The sequence below is a fragment of the Psittacula echo genome (genome assembly GCF_963264785.1).
Source record: "Psittacula echo genome assembly, chromosome: 4".
Classification (NCBI taxonomy): domain Eukaryota; kingdom Metazoa; phylum Chordata; class Aves; order Psittaciformes; family Psittacidae; genus Psittacula; species Psittacula echo.
In genome coordinates, this window is record NC_137738.1 from 81,887,855 (window position 1) to 81,909,822 (window position 21,968).

Sequence of the window (21,968 nt, forward strand, 5' to 3'; positions counted from 1 at the left end):
ACAGAAAAAGAGCTATCCAGTGTGATCTAAAGGGAACAGTGCAAGACAACTATGGCCTTAAAGTTAAACATGTAATTTAAGAGACTACACAAGCAAGTAACTCTCTAACCAAGGCTTTATGCTGGTTTAAAACTCTCTCTCCCCAACGAACTCACCATGATAATCCCCTTGACTTGGTGGATTGGACATGATAATCTTCATGCAGCTATATGGGGTATAATCAGTTCTTTTCCCTTCTTTTCCATAGCTGTGGCGAATGCTGTAAGCGTATCCTTTGTCAAACTAAATAAAAGCAAAAGAATTCTTGCATGTTGTGCCAGTGATTCTGTCTGCTCTGCAAACAGAAACACTGGATAACAAAATAAATCTTACAATCATATTTAAACTGAGAAAAATCAAAACCTAGTTACTTGCTGCTAGCTTTGATTTTTGCGCTACATGGTATGCACATACATGTGTTTTACAGATGCGTTATGAGAAGTGACGTGAGAGGTGATGTAAAATCTTTTCGGCTGATGCAGTAATCACTTCAAAGATAAGATAATTTCAAGATCACAGTTTTGAACCCCATGATGTTAGTAAGTGGAGAAAACACAGCAATTTAAAATCTTTCACAAATTGATTGCTTTATCAGGGAAAACACCAGAAATATAGATTTCTTTATTCAGGTTCATATTCTTATTCTCCCAAAGCATAAAGCTTCATCTATACTTTGTTTCAACACTGAATTTCAATTCCTTATATTTCAAAATGGAGTATACTTTACTTGTACAAAAGAGAAATATTTTAGCAAATCTCTTTTGTCTACTGATATAGATTATCAGCTCCTCCAATAAAATGAAATCCTCCAAAGTAATACAGACGTAAACAGATATTTATCTTGGCAGCTGAGTACAGTGCTATCAATATATCATTTTAGATAAGTCCTGTGGAGAACATGCAATGATACGAGCTCATGTTCTTCTATAAGTGTCAACAGGTGACAGAAATTCTGTAGTAGAATCAGGTCATCTAACGTACCAATTCCATTAAGTTGCATTAGTTACTATAAGACATCAAGAAACATTTGTTCAAATACTATACTGCTAGTCCTAAAAGCAAAACAAAACAAAACCCCAAATGAGATAAGATAATGAAGCATCATATTTAGAATTCTCAGACTCTCTTCTCCTCAAAAAAGCTATGACAGTACATGAAAGAAAAACTGCTCTTGCTCAATTCAAAATTTTAGAATTAACCTTATGCAAAGTTCTGTGTCTGAATATAAACAACTCCCAGAAGAATTTGTTTTCTTCTCCAAAACCACTTTAAAATAATTCTGTACTCTGCTATTTTATGAGTATAAGACAACACAACATACTAAGAAAAATCATTCAAGCATACAACTGGTAGCACTACTACTTCAAGGATACTCTCATTTTCACATGTAAAAGTAGTTCCCTGTTTGGCCTGTGGCCTTCCAAATAGTAATTCAGTATATTCACAGTATCATAGTATCACAGTATGTTAGAGATTGGAAGGGACCTCAAAAGATCATCTAGTCCAATCCCCCTGCCAGAGCAGGAACACCTAGATAAGGTTACAGATATATACCTATGAAATACTTTGACCTGCTAGAACACATCTAAAATAAAGTAGAAAAATTAGTGTGTTTTTCTTCCTATAAAACACTTTAATGTTTCTGAAAAATGTAAGTAATTGAAAATCTGTAACTTAACATGCAAATACATAATGAACATGTATAAAAATATACACAACCTTTGAGAATAAAATCCTAAACTGCACCTAGTTCAAGAGGTAAAAAAGTAACTTCTCTGTCAAGATGCTAGTCATAAAGTCAATATATCAAGAAGGGTAACATTCAACACTCATTCCAAATAAAGTTCGAGACATCCAAAGCTCTGAACAAACACTGGAAAGAGAAAGAATAAATACATAGCATTGTGTTTTCCAGCATAGCCACAGGCAGGATCCAGCATGTAGGAATATTCCTATCTAGTCAACATTTTGGCTTAGGAGAGAAAAAAACTGTTTGGAGGAATAGTAAGCCAACACCATTTTTGCTAGCAACAGAACTGGGCTTACAAACTCTTCATTAGAAAGAAGAGCAAGATCGTATCATGATCTGTAGGTGTGTACAAGTACTTGGGAAATTACAGGGGAACAGGTACTCTCCCCTTAGCAGGACAAGCAGCAGGTCCTGCGGGAGCTTCAAATAGTATATTTACTCCTGAAAAACAGAGAACATCAAATACAAAGATGTGTATACTTCAATTCCCAACCTCTGAGTGAACTTGCTAACTAAACATGGAGTCTATCATCCCATAGCCAGCTATTCTTCCATCCAGAAGCTCTGGAACCTTTCCTTATTGTTTACTAAAAATGAATGAAACCATATTTCATTTGATTAACAAAGGATATTTGAGCAAGCAGCTAAATTATTTTTCTGTAAGGGAAAAGAAAATCTTGAGTGCTTCAGTATGTATTGCTTAGTTTACCGGAAAATTAACACCCCTTTTTAACGTGTCTGTATACCAAAATCTTGAGCTATGCTTTTCGCATCACTTGCCTTAACACCCACAGAAATTACTTCTACTACCTAACTCATTATTTTATGCTGAGAAGCAGCTCTTGCAGTAAATAGAAACAACAGCTACATAATAACACAGCCTTGGGATGGGTTGGATATTTTCTCATTGCTTTCTTGTAATCCTGTTTGGATCTCAAGAGTTTTTACAGTGGCAGAGAGTAACACAGCTATATGGTGCAAGTTAGCACATGCACACTTACGTGCTTTAACAACAGCTCTCATTCTTGTGATTCAGCATTTCTTAATATTGATCAAGGAAACAAGATTTTATCAGGGCTAGTATCCAACAGCTGCGTGGTCATCTTCAGTGGAGAGAAACTATGAATTGCGGCATTTCATTTCAGAAAACACATCCTGTGGCACAGCCCTTTCTGTACATTGGCAGATGAACTTAATAATCAGACTCATTCTTTCCTAATGCCATTACTCTAGGACGTGCACAGATTACAATCCCCCTCAGAAGCAATCCCTTTTGCCAGCAAAAGCACCAAGGTATTATTAGACATGTTGGAAATATGTAGAAACAAGAAGGCAGAGGTAGGGAACTGTCCCTTCCTATTTATTCTAACACCCCAAACTGAACTGGTAGGATTTTCACAGCTCCTTGAACAAAATAAGCAAATTACACATAGCATACATCATGCATGTAGATGTTTGCAGGGCCATTCTAACTGCTTTATAAATTGCTTGGTTTGAAACTATTTCAGAAAAACAGTTTAAAAACCTATACAACTACTATTACGGTGTATTCTAACTGCAATCTACTATAAGGTTATTATTGCAAAACACTCTAAAAGGTCAAAACTCATATTAAGTTATTTGAAAAGTCACTTTTTTGCCCTGTAAGAACTTTTGAGGGTTTTATTGAAGCCTGATATGAACTTGCTCAAAAATAATGATGCTGCAGGAGTCTGTACATTTCCCATGTACTCCGTGTGACAGTTTCCATTGAGACAAAAGAAAAGAATAGGGAAGAAAAAAAATCATTCTATTATCATAGAAAAGCTGGTGATGCATTTATATCACAACATAATCTGAGCTAAATATCAAAGAAAACTTACTGGCAGTTGCAATAAACCGGCAGTGTTAAAGCAACGTCATTATACTACTGATTATCTACTGCTGGTAAAACTTGAGAGCAGGGATTCTCTGCAATTTTTTAACTGTATGGCCCACCTCTCAACTATCTCAGTTATTTTGCTTCTATTTAGCTCTAAGTTTTCTAAAAGCTGCAAGGCATTTGTAATTTATGTGCAGGGTGGATGGGCCACAGCTTTGGTGAGGGAGAAAAGGATCAAGAAATGTGTCTTGTTCAAGCAATGAACTGGTTCACACTGAAGCCAAGAAGCTGAGGCAAAGAGAACCCTTTAACATCTTTATCAACATCTGTCACTGATGTTGGAATGTGCAAATTCTGGGATTAGCAGCAGTGTGAAACTTTTTTTTAAAAGACTGCAAGTCAGCTGTCTGAGCTTTAGCTTGATCCCTGAAGATACGAAGTATTTTGAGGACTTCTCTTTCCTCCAGGCATGGCTGTAGAACGCACGTGATGCCCAGTCTGAAATGCACTGCTGATGACAAGTTTACAGTTTTGAGTTGCTGTGCATCAGTGTTTGTTGTAATGAACTGAGGGGTCCAATGTATGGTACTTAATGTACTAATGATGATCCTGGGTATCCTGGAACAGGCGACACCAAAGCTTTCTAAGATGTGGTTTTTCTTGATTTCAGTAAGGCATCTGATACTGTCTCCCACAGCATCCTCATAGATAAGCTAAGGAAGTGTGGGCTTGATGATCAGGTAGTGAGGTGGATCAAGAGCTGGTTGAAAGGAAGAAGGCAGAGAGTTGTGGTCAATGGGGCAGAATCTAGCTGGAGGTCTGTGACTAGTGGAGTCCCTCAGGGGTCGGTGCTGGGACCAGTGCTGTTTAATATTTTCATCAACCACCTGGATGAGGGAACTGAATGTACCCTCAGCAAGTTTGCTGATGACACTAAACTGGGAGGAGTGGCTGACACACCAGAAGGCTGTGTTGCCATTCAGCGAGACCTGGACAGGCTGGAGAGCTGGGCGGAGAGAAACTTGATGAAATTCAACAAGGGCAAGTGTAGAGTCTTGCATCTGGGGAGGAACAACCCCATGTACCAGTACAGGTTGGGGGTTGACCTGCTGGAAAGTAGTGAAGGGGAAAGGGACCTGGGGGTCGTAGTGGATAGGAAGATGACCATGAGCCAGCAATGTGCCCTTGTGGCCAAGAAGGCCAATGGCATCCTAGGGTGCATTAGAAAGGGTGTGGTCAGGAGGTCGAGAGAGGTCCTCCTTCCACTCTACTCTGCCCTGGTGAGACCGCATCTGGAATATTGTGTCCAGTTCTGGGCCCCTCAGTTCAAGAAGGACAGGGAATTGCTTGAAAGAGTCCAGCGCAGGGCAACTAAGATGATTAAGGGAGTGGAACATCTCCCTTATGAGGAGAGGCTGAGGGAGCTGGGTCTCTTTAGCTTAGAGGAGACTGAAGGGTGACCTCATCAATGTTTACAAATATGTAAAGGGTGAGTGTCAGGATGATGGAGCTAGGCTTTTCTCAGTGATGTCCAGTGATAGGACAAGGGGTAATGGGTGTAAACTGGAGCATAGGAAGTTCCATGTGAACATCAGGAAAAACTTCTTTACTGTGAGAGTGACAGAGCACTGGAACAGGTTGCCCAGGCGGGTTGTGGAGTCTCCTACGTTGGAGATATTCAAGGCCCGGCTGGACAAGTTCCTGTGTGATGTACTCTAGGTTACCCTGCTGTTGCAGGGGGGTTGGACTAGATGATCTTTTGAGGTCCCTTCCAACCCTCGGGATTCTGTGATTCTCCCTACAAGAAACTAATCTCTTAGCACTGTTTAGTGGGACTAAACCAGTAGTGCAAAGCCAGAATCAAGGAGGCTGGGGGACAGTTCACTGGGTAGAGATGAGTGTGCTGTAGCAAGGAACTTACATTTTGCTTTTATGTAGTATATTCACATGAGTATCAGACTAATGCCAGTTAATTTGCCCTGTATCTGTTTAACATACTGTGTTAGACAACTTTCACCAGAAGACATACAAGTTATAAATTAATGTGCAAGGTATAAATAAAAGTGTGTTAAAAAAATGTATAGACTATAAATTTGCAACTGGTATAGCTTGGTGCCAGATTTCTACATTCCAGATAGGAATTTAAGGAAATGCTTTTTTCAATAAATTCTGATCATATAAATGCACAGAATATCTTTGGATATGGAATGAGGATGTGCATCAAATGGACCATTTGGCAGGTATATGCTCTCCTTTGAAGACAAGTTGCCATCAGACGAAGCAGTGAAGGATGTCTGCTTATGTTTTAATGCTTATGTTTAATGCTTATAATTATGCATACCTCATAATTATCAATTTGACACAATTGAACACACTTTCAAAAGAGAACAATAACAAACAACATTCCCAAGGCATTCCAGTCACTGCAGAGGAGTATGTCATGACTGAGTTACTTTACTTATATCACTTTATTGTCGTATTTGCAGATTAGTATTTGGAAACAGAACTAGGTCCTCCATAAATTTTGTATCAATTCTGACATTCAGCATGCATGTTAGGGTGGAAAATAATTTGCTGACAGATCTTTGTATGCTCAGGTTCACACTTCCGCAAAACTCTTCATGTTTCAGTTTAAGTACTTTTATAAACTTGTGCAAATTATTATGCATCTATTCCTTACAGTACTGGGAGATTTATTTATTTAAAGTCTAACAACTAAGCAAAATGATGGCAGTAATTTTGTCTAGCTTCTTGGCTGACCACCAGATTAGTTCCAACTGCAAAATTCAAAGAAGCAATGATTTGACGCTTCCTTTTTAAACAGTCATTGGGTAATTTCCTGTCTAAAATTGTTGAGCCTGTATGGATAACAGCTTCCAATTCATAAATTTATCACACACACTTTGTGTATCTTCTGAAGTAATTTGTTCATTTTTTCATCCATTTCCTAGGCAGTTGCTCAAACCAATACTGTTGACGCTGCTTAGCTGGCATATCTTTTTCCAAGCAGCTTTCTTTTTTAAGCTCACTATTAAAATCACCTCAACTTAAGATTATCTTTTCCCAAGCACAGCTGTCATTTAGGAGCCCAAGTAAATGCTTCTCTATCTGTCAACAAAAAGTTTCAATTTATCCTAAATTCTCAACCTGTAGCACGATTTCTACCTTAAAGGCACAGATTAGAGACATCAGCTAAAACTGAGTTGGAGAATTCCAATACATTGTGTGGCGGTGATTACAGACCAATTCACACTAAGTACAAAAAGCTTCTTTCCCTGCAATTTCAGGTTTTCCAAGTCACATGAGGCAAGAACTGCTTTGCCCTGGAGATGATTCCATCTACCATGAGGAAATCAGAAAAGTTTTCATCAAACTCCTTGTATACTATCCACATGACTGTAAGCTGTGCAGCTAATGAGCTAGTTTTTGGGCTACCTCAGACCACGCATGCAAAAATGCAACAGTGTAGCCTAAATTGCCTTAATATAACTCAGCCCATGATACAATTCATGTACACTATTTCTCCACATATTTGCATGGACTAAGACTTTGAAGCAGAAGCATAAAATAAACTACAGCAGGACGTCTGCCTTAAGACACTGCATCAAATTAACAGCACAACACATCGAGCAACCTGGTCTAGTGGAAGGTGTACCTGCCTGCGGCAGGAGCGCTGGAACTAGGTAATCTTTGAGGTCCCTTCCAACCCAAACCATTCTGTGACTCTATGATCTTCAAGCCATCTCTTCCGAAAACATGTTTTTCTTAGGCACACACTTTGTCATCTATGGACAATTTTATTAGCTACTTCAAGACACTGCAGTATTTGTTTCTGTATAAGTTATCAATACCTTTTTTTTTCTTAGTCTATTGATGTTTCATGTACATTTTACTGGGGGAAAAAAAAAAAACAACCCAAACGAAAAAAAAATCCTCAGATACGGAAGATGCATTTTGAAACATATGGTCAGAGACATTTCAATTCATGTTTGAAAGGGGGTCATAAAGGTTAAAGCTACTACAAAAACTACTTTAAACAAAAACTAAGAGCACATAAAATTCTGACTTGATTTTAATGCTCCCCAGTTCAAGTAGAAGGAGAAAAAAAACTAAGTGATTTTTATTGTAACACGTGATTCATTTCTACTTCCGGAAAACTGAAATGCCTTTGTGATTACAGAATTATGCAGCAGTCTTTGTTTAAAGGTTATTTTTACAGATCTGATTCCCTTAGCATAATATCCTACATTCTTGGAATAATATCACATATACAGGATTTTTCTTTGATAAAAAGATAACATCTGAAAAAAATCCTTTCCATATTACACTGCACCAATCTTCTACTTCTTTATGGGATTACAATGCTTAAGTCATTTCACATAGTACTCCACTAATTATAATAGTAATTTTCTCTGATATCTTTACTATTTCAAAAAAATCACAAATGTAGCACACGATGAAAATGCTACGTATCTAGGAATACCACTGTTTCAACACTCCCAAGAATCATTATTTTTCCTAAATATTTGCTTAACCTACTTCAAAATTTTCATAGACTAACACAACCCGAAAAAAAGAAAAAAACTGAGAGAGTGAAAGAACAGCCATTTTAAGATAAAAATCAGTTTGTGGGTGACTGATTTCATCCATATCATAATTCCACTAACAAGTTAATACACAATCTTATTGAAAAGATTGAAAGTTCCATGCTGGCAGTTCAGAGTGTTGCTGAACAGAGAGATGCGAATATCTGTAATTTCAAATAAAACAACTACACAAACAGTCATGTTTATGAATGATAATTAAGAATTGTAAGGAACCTGGAAATTATAACAGAAAATGAGTATTTTAGATGGTAATTAACACTGAACAGGTGATGAGAAGTTCTGTTGCTTTGTTTATAATAAAAAAAATTGTAAATCTTATTTTAGACAAGAATTAAAACAGCTGCATTAAAACGGCAATATTTGACAGCACCATCAAAGATACCATGCTTTTCTTAAGTATCCATAAAAATATATTGGTATTTTCCTTCAAATAACAAATGAACACTCAATAAACCACTTTATTGTTATTTTCAACAGATTTATGCAGACCATTCTCTAAAGTTTAAAGGAGCTCTTAAGAAAAGTCTTTCTAATAGCAGAGAACAATCCTGAATCCTTTACTAATATTTACTCTGTAACATACTCATTTAGAAAGTTTGATACTAAAAAAAATTCAAATAATCAATTTTTCAACCAAGAAATCTCATTCAATTAGGAACAAAACCCACACTGCATTTCTGGTACTCCATCAACTACAAGTACACCAATGCCTTTCAGATTTTTATGCTGATGTTTTTCAGCTACTGTTTCTCACATTTCAATATCTAGAGAAGTCAACTGATGCAACTTGGAAGGGTATCTTTTCAGGTAAGCAGTAAATTAACGGGGCTGTTCATTTCATCAGAAGTTGCACAGAGAAAATAAGAGACTCAAAAAAATTCAAAGGCAAAGAAGAACACAGAAAGCATTATCACTGAAAGAGATGTAAGAGTGTAAACAGATTGCAAAGTAGACAGAAATTTGGCATGTGGTACAACAAAACGACTGAAAGTGAAACAGAACAGTATCAAACTGTGTGCATCTACAGGAATAAGATTCAACTCCAGACATCTAAATTCAGACATTTCCCATTATTGTCAACGCAGGTCAATGCAATCCAAGAAGCCTGGGGAGCAATTCAATTTACCCTAACATAGGCACCTAGAGGCTAATTAAATAAATCATTCTCCAGACACTATTGACTGTATAGGCTAGATGTCTATTGATCATAATGGCACCTTAGGATCCAAGTGTAAAGAACATGTATACCAAGGAGAAAAGAACCTCACTAAGTCTGTATCAGAAATGGGAGAAATCCATACTTATACATTTACTACTGTGGCACATATTACAGGTTTCCAGAGAAGATGGATGAAGACTGGCCATGGACCCAAAACTAAATCCGAAAACTAAATCCCTACTGCTTTTCCAAGCTCTATCAATACTCTGAAGAAGAGTGCAAGCAAATGATGTTCCCTAGTTTTATTTGAACATGTTTACAGTCTCATACAGTTCATGTTCTGTAATACTGTAGCATATACCGCAACCTAGAGCAGCATGTACAATAAAAACCTAAATATACGGGGAAGAAATGGGAAAGAAAACTGATGTCAGACATGTTGCCACTATGTGAAGAATCCTGAAATGTATCCAACTGGACTCTGATTATAAGACCAACCAGCAATGAAACACAGGACTGGGACATGAGGTTTAGACTGCACACTGAGACAGGGTTTAGTCTCACTAGCCCGTCACAACATCTTAAAGCTGTAGATGAGCATAGGCATTCAGAAGACCAGACTGCAATATGCCAAAGTGGCAGCCAACTGGACATTGGAAGAGATTTAGGAGAGCCACTACTCTCAGCTCCAGCTCACACTCCAGATATTTCCACTTCACGGAAAATAGTGCAATGTGTTATCATGTCCAATTGTTGTCACTTAACAGTCTGGCACAACAGGCTCCTGCATTCTAGTGATAACAATTTTCCTGACAGGGAAGGAGAAAGAGCATACCAGAAAACAAAGCTATCCAAGCAGCCATACTACACACTGGAAATTTAGAAGGGTATGACTTCCAGGTCACTGGAATAGCAGAAGAGAACTCACAAATGAGAGGAGGTCTGAGGAAAAAATGTCTCAGACATTCCAGGCAATCAAAATTAGCAGGACTTGCCTCATGTTGAACATCACTCTTGGTATTAAAACAACAGACACATGTTCAACTACAGCACCAGAAAAGAGTCCAAAGGAACAGTGCACATTGATCTGCTCTTGAAAAGGGCTGCTGCTGGCATGGGTTGAAATTTACCAATTTCAAAGACAGAATACTGGAATTAATCCAAGGAAGTCTGGCTCATTATCCAATATTCCAGTTCTACTTAGGACATCTGCCAGAATCAAAAGATCTGAGCAAGTTTACCACAACAGTTGGAAGTTCTTTGTCTATGCATTGTTTCCAAAGAGCAACCATCTGCTGATAAAGTGGAAGACACCACAGAATCTTAGAATCACAGAATGATTAGGGTTGGAAAGGACCTTCAGATCATCTAGTTTCAACCCCCCTGCCATGGGCAGGGACACCTCATACTAAACCATGTCACCCAAGACTGTTCAACCTGGCCTTGAACACTGCCAGGAATGAAGCATTCACCACTTCTTTGGGCAACCTGTTCCACTGCCTCACCACCCTCACAGTAAAGAACTCGTTCCTTATATCCAATCTAAACTTCCCCTGTTTAAGTTTGAACCCGTTACCTCTTGTCCTATCACTACGGTCCCTAATGAAGAGTCCATCCCCACCATCCTTGTAGGCCTCCTTCAAATACTGGAAGGCTGCTATGAGGTCTCCACGCAGCCTTCTCTTCTCCAGGCTGAAAAGACCCAACTTTCGCAGCCTGTCTTCATACGGGAGGTGCTCCAGCCTCCTGATCATCCTCGCAGCTCTTCTCTGGTCATGAGCTCACCAAATTGCTGGTTGAGCCATGCAGCATTCTCTAAACATGCAAACTTTGAAGCAGGGACTGGAAGGTTTTGCACACCTCCTTGGACTACTTAAACCACAGAAGTGTTCTTCCCTTTTAAAACCATGTACCTTGCATAAGGAGTTTCCCTCAGCAAGCTCCCCATCTTGACTGATAGGTATTATTGAATTACTTCATTAATTTATTACTGTATTGCCCTGCAGGCACCCTTGCAGTGTAGCAGTGTTATTAGGAATCCTTTACAGACTATTAATTCCTCAATCTGTACACTGATCAGAATAACGTCTAAAACCAAGTTTAGCACTAGATGACAAAAGGCATGTAAGAAGCAAGGTGTGCTGAAGGCAGGACTTCTTCACTAATCATGAGATTGAGTGGTAAATTGCTGTAACCCTCAGGTTATAACAGCCCACCAGCACAGTAGTCCTCATTGATTAGAATTCTACGACTGACCCAACCTAGTCATTTAAATGAGTAATGAAATACAGTAAAGTCCAAGAGATTCAATTTTACTCTAAGCCTCAGATTTGCAGAATCATCAGCGTCAATCAAAGAGATACAGTGAGTTGGGTTGGAGAATCTCTCTTCAACCAATCCAAGGGACAGTTATCAAAATGTGATACAATTGTGGCAAAAAATTGCCTTTTACTGAGATGTGGTTAAATCTCTCAGACAAGGACTGGTGTCAGAACACAAGGATATTAAGTCTCCAATCACGTAATGTCTCAAGATACCAGCAAATCTCCTGTGTAAGTGCAGATAAAAAATAAATTAATTTTCTGGCTAAATTGATCCTTGGAAAAAATCAAGTAATTCTTAAAATTAAACTACAAGGAGGCTGAGTAATTAATATGTTTTTTTAGACTGATAAGTACTCCTTATGTTTACTCTTGAAATTTTGAAATTTTTGATGCAGTTAGAATGACAAAAACCAAGGCATTAAAACACAAAACTCTATATGGATATTTGATATTTGTCAACCCCTTTGAACACACAGTAAACTAGATATTAGAGCTCTCCAAACAGCATGGTTTGATAAAAGACAAAATCACATTTTAAGACAATGATCAAAGGAAACAGAAGAACAGAAAAACACATATTGGCCCTTGCTGTCATAATAAGGAGAACTGCTTACATATAAGGACCCTTTAATACCTTATCTTATGCAGAGTGCACTGTAATCAAGACGTATTTGACCTCTAGAATGTAACCATGACAAGAGTCTCTCTGAATTCAACAACAGAGGAAAGCTTGCTTTAAAATACACAAAACTCCATACACACACCCTCTTTTTTTAAAAAAAACCCACTTTTGTTAATTCATCATGGATTAAAAGATGCATTTTCACTGCAGAGAAAATGCAAACAGAAAAATAAAAAAGCTCTACTGCCAGACTGCTCTGAACTGGGTCAGAAGGAACATATACCTCACTTTTTAGTGTCTGCTGTAAGGTTCTAAAAACAGGGGAACAATTTTGGCAAGAAAATACATGGAAGAACCCAACTACTGTTATTAATCTTAAATAAAGCTCAATCTTTCTTGTTTAAAAAAAAACAACAAACATTTCCTGAGTTTCATTGGTGTTGCCGCAATTCTCATGCCCCAAACCCAACTCCATTAAGCAGATAAAATAGAAAAATCAAAAAGGAATTTAAACAACAGATCTCACCATAAAGACCCCTAGCTTTTGCTAGTTGTTTGAGGGACATTTCATTTTTCTCCTTGTGTAAGTGGACTTAAGAACAGACACAGGGAACAGGAAAAGCTCAGAGCATATCACATTATGCGGAATTCAGTTTCACAACTAAATAGCATTGTACATTTCAATATAAAACCACAACCTGACCTAAATCAATATATTAAATTTCTGAAACATAAATTGTGCATAGCCCAAATAACATATAAAAGTGCTGTCCTGTATTTATTCATGAGATTCAATAGATTTCAAAGACACCAGCAGAATGTTAAATCAATTCTGAAAGTAAAAATATATTTTTATTTACATCGTGCCTATGCAGTATATCAGCAGAGTGCACATTTGATACAACAGGCTGCTTTTCTGGATGACTGAATATGAAGTACAGACACGATTTACTGGCTGAACATAGACAGATAGGATATGACAGCTATATGATGTTACAACAATTACATGGATGTCATCAAAAAAGGTAAGTATACACGATTCTGGGCTTTGTTTGGGATGCAGTTCATATGATTACAGGAAATCTAACATAAATAAAATATTTTAAAATAATAAAATAATTTTAAAATATTCTTTCAGATTATTATATCAAGATACATGAACTATTCCATCAAAACCTTTCTGTTCAAAAAGCACAGGAAACATCTGGAAGAGACCTGCTACATCATTCAGTTCATCTTGGAAAGTAAAAAAGACACAGATTAATTTCAAAACCAGTTAACCTCTGACTTAGAACCTGGGGTAAACAGCTGAAGAGCTTAAATACATTACTGGTGGTGTGCGTGGCAACGTATAGCAGGTATGTTTCAGCAAATGGCTACAGAGAGCTGTATAGTTAAGAAGGTATTTGACAAAGCCTGCTAAAGACCATACTTGGTGACACTCAGATACTTCACATTTGCTGAACTTAGAAATTTGGCAACTGGATAGGCATAACCATCTATTACTTTTCTTAAAATGCCATGGACTTACTTGCTGTTGCTGTGATGGCTAATAAAACAGGAAACTCTGCTGACAAGTATACAGTCTTTCTACAGCACAAAGTGCAAGTCTGTCAAGTGGTTCAAGACTATAAAAGAAATCTTCGAAAATTTAAGGTCTAGCTTTACCATCCTTTTTTATACATACAATTTTAAAAAGATACCACAGTATGGAAAGAAAACGTGTGTTGCTGGGAATAAAACAAGTCATAAGACAGCCAATTCTGACCTAAATTAGTTTTAATACAGGAAAGATATTTATTGCTTTCATTCTTGTTAGTGCAAGAACCTTATTAGTTAGCTGCTCGTACACCAGATTACATAGTACAGATTTCAGGGCTTAATATGTAACAACCATGGAAACTGATCCTATTTCTTTCTCTTCTTGTAGAAGTATAGTTAAGAAAACTTCACTACAATTATGCCAGCAGTGCAATTAATATCCTGGAAGAGAGATTATGTCCCTAACACATGCCACATGCTGAAAGATCATCCAAAATTTTCCCTTATAAGTCAGATGATGAAAACTGAGAATCAAAAGGAAGAGCAAATACAGGTTAAAAAAAAGGCTGAATAAACTGAAGTACTTTAAAGTGAATAATCATAGGAAAACGCCACCACAACTTTGGCTTCACAACAAAGATTGGAGAATTCCAGCTTTCATAGAACATAATTGAGAAATCTGGTAACAACTGAAAAAGCGATCATGTTTGGAGTGAAAGAGCGCACACTTGTACCATAGCGATTACTGTGATTCCTAGAGTATTTATGTGCCTACACAATAACCTCCAACTATATCACAGCCTAAATTATTTTATGTTTTCTAGTACATCATCATCAGTTGATATCTATTTGAATAACACCCACAAAACAAAAACATGATGAAAAACAATGGTTTTATACCAATTCCATTTCATATAAGAAATCCTGCTTTAAAATTTCCCATTTATTACACAAAAAAATGACATTTTAAAATTTTTAAAAAACACCAATGTTTCAGTAACAAAAATGCTGTCATGTTTAAAAAAAAAGTTAAAATAAAAAATGACAAATAGTGAAACAGATTCTTGTCACTATTCAGTAAACTTAGATAACTAAGGTACACTGAGATGCTGATTAGTAATTTACAGCCTGAGAAAACAAAGTGTCAGAGGGGAATACACAGAAGCATGACCGAGTTTAATATGCGTCTACATTAGCTACAGGGCATAATTAAAACTACATCATTCTCTTAAATCTACGTAATTATGTCCCAAAGACACTTTCTCTTTAGTATCCTTAACTCTACTGATAAGCCAGTAAGAACCTTGGGTTTAAAATGTCAGGCAAACAGTGTCTTAAAATAAAATATATGCTTACAAGTAAAAGGGTTAAAAAAGTAAGGGTTTGATTTGGGTTTATTCCTTCTAGTGCTCACGCCTCCTGGTGTGGCAGGCAAAACAAAATTCTAATTGACACTGAAAGAAAACAGTACCAAGTGAAGCTGCAGGTTACTCCCCTGCCAAGAAGTACAGGGAACTGATGCAGCACCTACCACTGGGGGAGGGTGGGTATATGTGGGAAGGGTGTGAACATGGCTAATTTTGGAAATACAAACAACTCCGTTAATTGACACTAAAAAGCATCATTAATTTTGGGCGGTGGGAGAGCATCTCTTTACCAGTGAATATTCTACCTTTAAATTTAAATACCACCCAAGTTAACTAGTTGAATTCAAAAGTACATGATGCACCACCTGCCCTATATTATTACTATTCTTAGTCTGACTTTTTAAATTTCTGAATACAGTTAAATCATGTGCAAATTATATATACATATACACACACAATACATATAAATTTATTATATATATGTTTATATAAAATTATAAGTTAACAGTACCTTTTCAGTAATCGTTACATAGAATCATAGAACCATTTAGCTTGAAAAAGACGTTTAAGACCATTGAGTCCAACTGGAAACCTAACACTTGCCAAGTCCACCAACTAAACCATGTCCCTAAGCACCATACTACTTGGAATGCAACCCCTGTGAGCATTCTTTCTCAGTCCTCTCACTTCCACAATCCATTACTCATCTCCTTCCCACTGCTTTGGTCAATAGGTATACAAGCAAACTGAAGAAATCAAATCATGCAGTCAATAATATGCCAGCAGTATTCATCTGAATGTTTCCAAATTCTCAGGTGCTCCACAAGAGAGAAGAATGGTAGCAAGCACAGGATACAAAGGACAAATTCCCATCTATAGTACAGAACTCTTAATAAAAATTATAACATATGATTGCAAGAATCTTGCATAGACTTAACACACATACTGTGATATATTTAATGTCAAAAATGACCCAATTTTAATGGCAAAGGAAGTTTATTTTCATTCAGCTAAACTCCACGGTCAGTCTACAGAGGTTTTGTAAAAAATTCCCAGTTTTCAGGCTCAGCTATAACCGTTCATATGCAACCAAAATGGGGAAGAAGAATGGCTCTCTAAAATATAAGTCCTCAGGATTTGAGTCCAACTCCTCACTGCCTCTTATTAGCAAATTACCATGGCCAAAGGAAAACAAAATCTTTTCCCAGCTACAACCAACAAGAAAGCAGTATTAATTCAGCTTGACTCAGATGCAAGCAACAACAGCAACCCATGCATTTATGGCTTCAAGTCACGCTTTTAATTCTCATGCCTAGTCGTATGAATTTTCACTATAAACCACATTCACTCAAAACAACTCTTCTGCATATTGTTTATTAAAATATAAAAGTAACTCTTCAGGCAAGATCACACCAACTAATCTATCTCAGCAGCCATCTCTCTTCACATGAATATCATCTTCAACAATGGATATGTCCCATTTGAACAAGGCACATGGTAAACTCCAGGCTTCAATTTATATGCAAAAATAACAAAAAAAAAAAAAAAAAACAAACAAACAAAAAAAAAAATTAATGAAGCTGTATGAAAAGAGTAGAACTCCTGATGATTGATGCACTATTATAAAGCTGATTTCTGGAAACTAACATGACCTCAGACCACGGGCATTTTTAACTTGGTGTTCAGTGTATCACTGTTGCAAAGGCTGTTAAGCTTTTTTGCCATAGTGAAGCTGTGGCATCTTGGTTGAGTCATTTCACACTTTTGCACAAATACTCAGATTTCATAGACCTGGCTGTTCAGAGAAATGCCACAAAGGACCATATTAGAAAAACCAAAACACTCAACAAAATGCAAACCAAACCACACAGAAGAACTCAGGAATAGTGATATCTGAGAGTCCTCTTCTTTAGCCTTTTGGGTTGAAATTCAAATTAAAGATTAATTTTCACTTCAAGTCTTCATGCCTAGGATGCACTTGGACCACCTACTGTCTTGAAACCACCATAAACAATTGCACATTACTGTTTTTATTTCAAGCTTACATTAAACCTTTTCTTTAAATACAAATTCAATTGTAAGTTTAGGCAGCAAAATGAGTCTTGTAAATGAAAATGGATTTTCATGTCTCTTCTGACAATTAAATCACTTTTTAAATGACTGCTATTAAATCCATTTCAAGAGCTAACCTTGTAGAATACAAAAAACATTTGGAAACATACCATAAAAAATACTTTTACTTTCTTTATGCTCAGTTATACCTTGTAAGCATCACCATTCAACATACAATAATGTTAGTAATAGTGTCATTTTGCCAGTACAGAATAAAAATGATTCAGGCAAAATCTTTAAAATTCACTTGTTCTATCTCACTACAACTACAGTATGAAATGACAATTTCCAAGTAATGAAGGAGAAATACAGACATCAAATGGTTCTACTGAAGCTAATTTTTACAGTCGCTGGTGGAAGGAAAAAATATTATTTCATTTCATTAGAAGTTTAACAAAAATACAATTTAATCAAGAACTTGACTATCTAGTCCCATGATAATCAGTGAAAGCAAGGGCAATATGCTTAACTATATTAATGCTTTATTACCATGCCATACACTTCCACAGAATTCAGGGGCATAAGTGCTTACGGGTAATATATGCTGCTCTTCTATTACTGTCCTGGGTTCAGCAGTAGCAGTCAGTTTTTCTCCTTCTTAGTAGCTGTTGCAGCACTGTGTTTTTGACTTTTGGCCTGGGAACAAAGCTGATAACACCGATGTTTAGACTGACCAAGGACTTTGTGAGTCTCATGCTCTGCCAAGTAGGAGGAGGGGCCGGGAGGAAGCGGGGACAGGACACCTGACCCAAACTAGCCAAAGAGGTATTCCATACCACAGCACGTCATGCCGGAGGATGTAACTGGGAGCTACCCGGAAGGGCACGTCCTCTTTTCGGTCGGGCTCTCTTTTCTGGCGAGCGGTATCATATTCTCTTCCCTTGTTATTTCTCTTATCATTATTATTATTGGTGGCAGCAGTAGTGATTTGTGTTATACCTTAGTTACCGGACTGTTTTTATCTCAACCTGTGGGAGTTACATTCTTTCAATTCTCCTCCCCATCCCTCGGGGGGGGGGGGGGGGGGGGGGGGGGGGGGGGGCGGAAGTAGACTGCGTGGTTCTGATTTACGGCCTGGGCTTAAACCACGACAATTACCTTTTTTTAACATACATTCTAGAAGACAGCAAACATTTTCTTAAAGTTCTGTAGTAGCCTTTATACATTGAGAATTCAATCTGGCCATCTATTTGCATTGCAGTACTCGTGACGTACCATTAAAGACCAGATTTTAATCTGTATAGAGGAATTTCAATCATATTTATATCTTTATCTCTTAGATGTTAAGTATTGTGGCTTGCTGTTCAACATGTTACTCTAAGCTGCAGATTTGTAAAGTTTAAAATCAAGAATAAATACAGCGAATTACATTTAATTAGAGATTTATAATAAAAAATACAACAGAATAAAGATGCTTTTCTGATTTATGAATCAAAATATGTTCCCAAAATAGTAGGTACCATTACCCAATATAAAGGGGGCAAGTAAAAAGGGAATCTAGCTGCAAATCGACCCCAGAAACTCAAACAAATGAGAATGTAAAATACCAATACCAAATGTAACTAAGTGACTGATAAAGAAAATATCCCTGGGGATTTAAGGAGGTGGAGGTTGTTTTAAAGAACCAGCGCATCATCCATGCATTATAAATTGCCCTGGGGATAGTTGTGTGTGCTTAAAAGCACTGTCGTGCAGATTACCAAGTGCCTATTTCCATTTTTATTTAAACACACAGGGGTGAGGAGGGTGTGTTATAATGTAATTGTAAAGACCTACAAAGCAGTATAGCATAAGCACTTCCGTTTTACATCTGTATATCAAATTTGCTTATTTTTTATGATCTTGTCTCCCTCTAGTGGCTGGCCCTCACAAAAATGTATTTATACTTGTATGTAGAATCACAAAACTATTCAACCTGGAAACGACCTCAGGAGGTCTCTAGTCCAAGCCTCCCCTCATGGAATTTGTGGTTGGCCCTGTTAGAAACATTCCCCACCAGCTGTTTGCAATCCAGGTAAAGCCTCTCACCTGAATCCAGATTCAAGGACCTCCTAAGATCATGTGGAAAAGAAATGGAACAGCCAGGAAAATCAAACCCCTGGAACTATCTCAGCAGAGACTGAAGTCCTTAACAGGAAGGAAGTTTTGTGCCAAAAATGTTTAGGAAAGAATTCTTCTGGGACTTGAAAAAGACATACCATAATTCACTGCAGCAAGCAGTACCTGTTGCCCCATGTCTTGTATAAATAGCCATGTCCCACAGAACCTAAGCTGACAAAACTGTCTACCAAACACTACAAAATATTTCATAGCACTCTGGAAAGCTGAGATCTCACAACATCAAACATAAAGTATCACACTCCAAACAAAACTGCCATAAGGTCTGGGAATTTTTGCTCTAACACATATCACAGGCCAGGCAGACAGATGAAAGAAAAAGCCTGCTTGATTCTACCTAGCTTGTTCAAGGTAAGGAACGGGTCACAAACCTCCAAAAATCAGCACACATTTTTCATGCTCTCAAAACCACAGCACATATATGTTACACTTTCCTCACTCACAGTACTCTCAGCAATATCGGAACAGGTTAGGTCATTGACTAATATACCTAATAATACCTTCTATTGCACTGAACAGCATTTTCTCACTATTGTTTAGAAAATATTCTTCTGTCTTCGCTCACCTTCAGTTTCTACTTTTATTATTAGACTGTAAATTTACTCAGACAAGCTCACCACATACACAGCTGTCCAATTATTTTTTTGATTAACCAACAAAAAAGGCTAACCTTGCTTTTCAGATAGTACTGGGTAAAAACTGTTTGTGGTCACTGCTTGGTGAATTCATTTAGTCACATTCGTATGTATTTCACAAAGGCCATTGGTTTCCTAGTGATTTAGTAGTAAAGTAAGACTTTTCTAGTCCTCACCTATAAAAAGGCTCTTTGTGGCTTGCTTTGTATGCCCAAGCTTCAGGAGGATGATCAACAAAATGAATAAAATCATAGACATTAGTGTGCCTTGTGCCCAATTATCTACTTTTAAGAAGTATCTATTCTAATATGTAGCACAATATGCATGTTAATTACATCCTCACATTCACATATTTAGGTATTTTTCATTTAACTACCTTGTCTGCATCCACTTTTCCTCTAATAAATTCTTTCTTCCAGAATTCCAGTGCCTGTTCCAGAGTCAATCCGATGCCTTTTAAGAACAGTCCGTATTGCATACGGCCCCCATGACGGAGATGATGGTTATCACGTAGAGCTTTGTGCAACTGGCGCATGCACAGTGGAAATGATTTCACAGAAAGCTGTCAAGAGAAAAACTTGTATTTAAGTCATACTAATCGTTTTGTTTGTAGGACAGATATATGCTTATTGTGATTATTAACTAGCACCACCTGAACAAGCCAGTGGCTGGAAGAAAAGATACGCATGTGCAGAGTGCCTTGGGACTAATGATAACATGAGTGTGTCCGTAAGCCATCACGGCCAATAACCATCTCCAGAACAAAATCCAAAGGACAGAGTAACATAGGTGGTCGTAACACACTATCTAAGAAGTAACATGGGTTTGTTTAATTGCTGTAAGGAAAAATACACTAACAGTTCCATTACAATGTTTCTTTCTTCTTTATTTTACTTTCTGGAATGGCAAGGTGATCTTTCTTAGAGGTGACTTTTCTTAGAGTTGTTGGGGATCATGTGAGGGCATGGGTTTGTTTTAAACATCTTGAAAAACTACAGGCATAAGTAAAATCCACTGCAAATGATCTGCAGGTTTTTTCCCTGGAGAATAGTATTTCTTGTAAAGCAAGATCTCAGACCTAAAAAAATGTAACATTCAAGTTTACTTGGGCTTTGCATTTTTACTTCTAGAATCCGAGTCATGCCATGGAATTCACTATCGAAGGAACACTGTCGTGGTTAAGATGGACTCTGAAAACACAAATTATTAAAGTTCAGATAAAGGAGTTTTAATGTGGTTTTAATTGTCTCTGCACCAATGATGTGATTTTACAATCCATTTTATTTACTTTGTTTTGAAAAACCCTTCAAGTCAAAAGTCCAAAAAAGAGCACTGAAAAGGCTAATACTGCAATGCAATAATCACAAACTAAACATGGGTTGCAAAATTAAGAAGAAAATTTTGTTAAACTCTGCTTAGAACTGTCATGTATTTGTGAAAGCACACAAAATTATGCAGCAAATTAAGCAATTCATTATAGCTCCAGCCTAAAGCCCGATTAGATGCATTTTCAGTGAATTCTGTTCCATTTTAAACTTTATCACAATTTCATTCAAGTAGTACCCAAGAGTTACAAAGCAAATATGAACCAATAAAGATCAAAGCTTTATATGTTGTCTGTACATAGAATACTCAAATTTTAAAAGTTACATATGAACATACAATATAACTCAATAAACACAGACGACTTACAGCATCAACTTGGTCTAGAGAAATTTTTCCTGTGTTCTTTTGCACACTGTAATCTGGGCCCACATAAGAATGGCTGAAAAATAAAGCAAGCAAAACAGCATCATTTGAAAGCGTTAATTTTTTTTTTTAGGTTTACAAAT

The 21,968-nt window shown here is 37.1% G+C and overlaps 1 protein-coding gene across 1 annotated transcript in view; it reads right to left on the bottom strand.

The window, feature by feature from the left end:
- The window catches only part of PRIM2 (DNA primase subunit 2), a gene marked incomplete at its 5' end in the record, with an annotated part of 101,702 nt that overhangs the window by 13,279 nt on the left and 66,455 nt on the right, over positions 1-21,968 (bottom strand). The window contains 3 exons of the mRNA XM_080616777.1: positions 156-282; positions 20,513-20,698; positions 21,829-21,901. Coding sequence (XP_080472903.1) covers positions 156-282; positions 20,513-20,698; positions 21,829-21,901 — 386 coding nt within the window. The remainder of the gene's footprint in view (positions 1-155; positions 283-20,512; positions 20,699-21,828; positions 21,902-21,968) is intronic.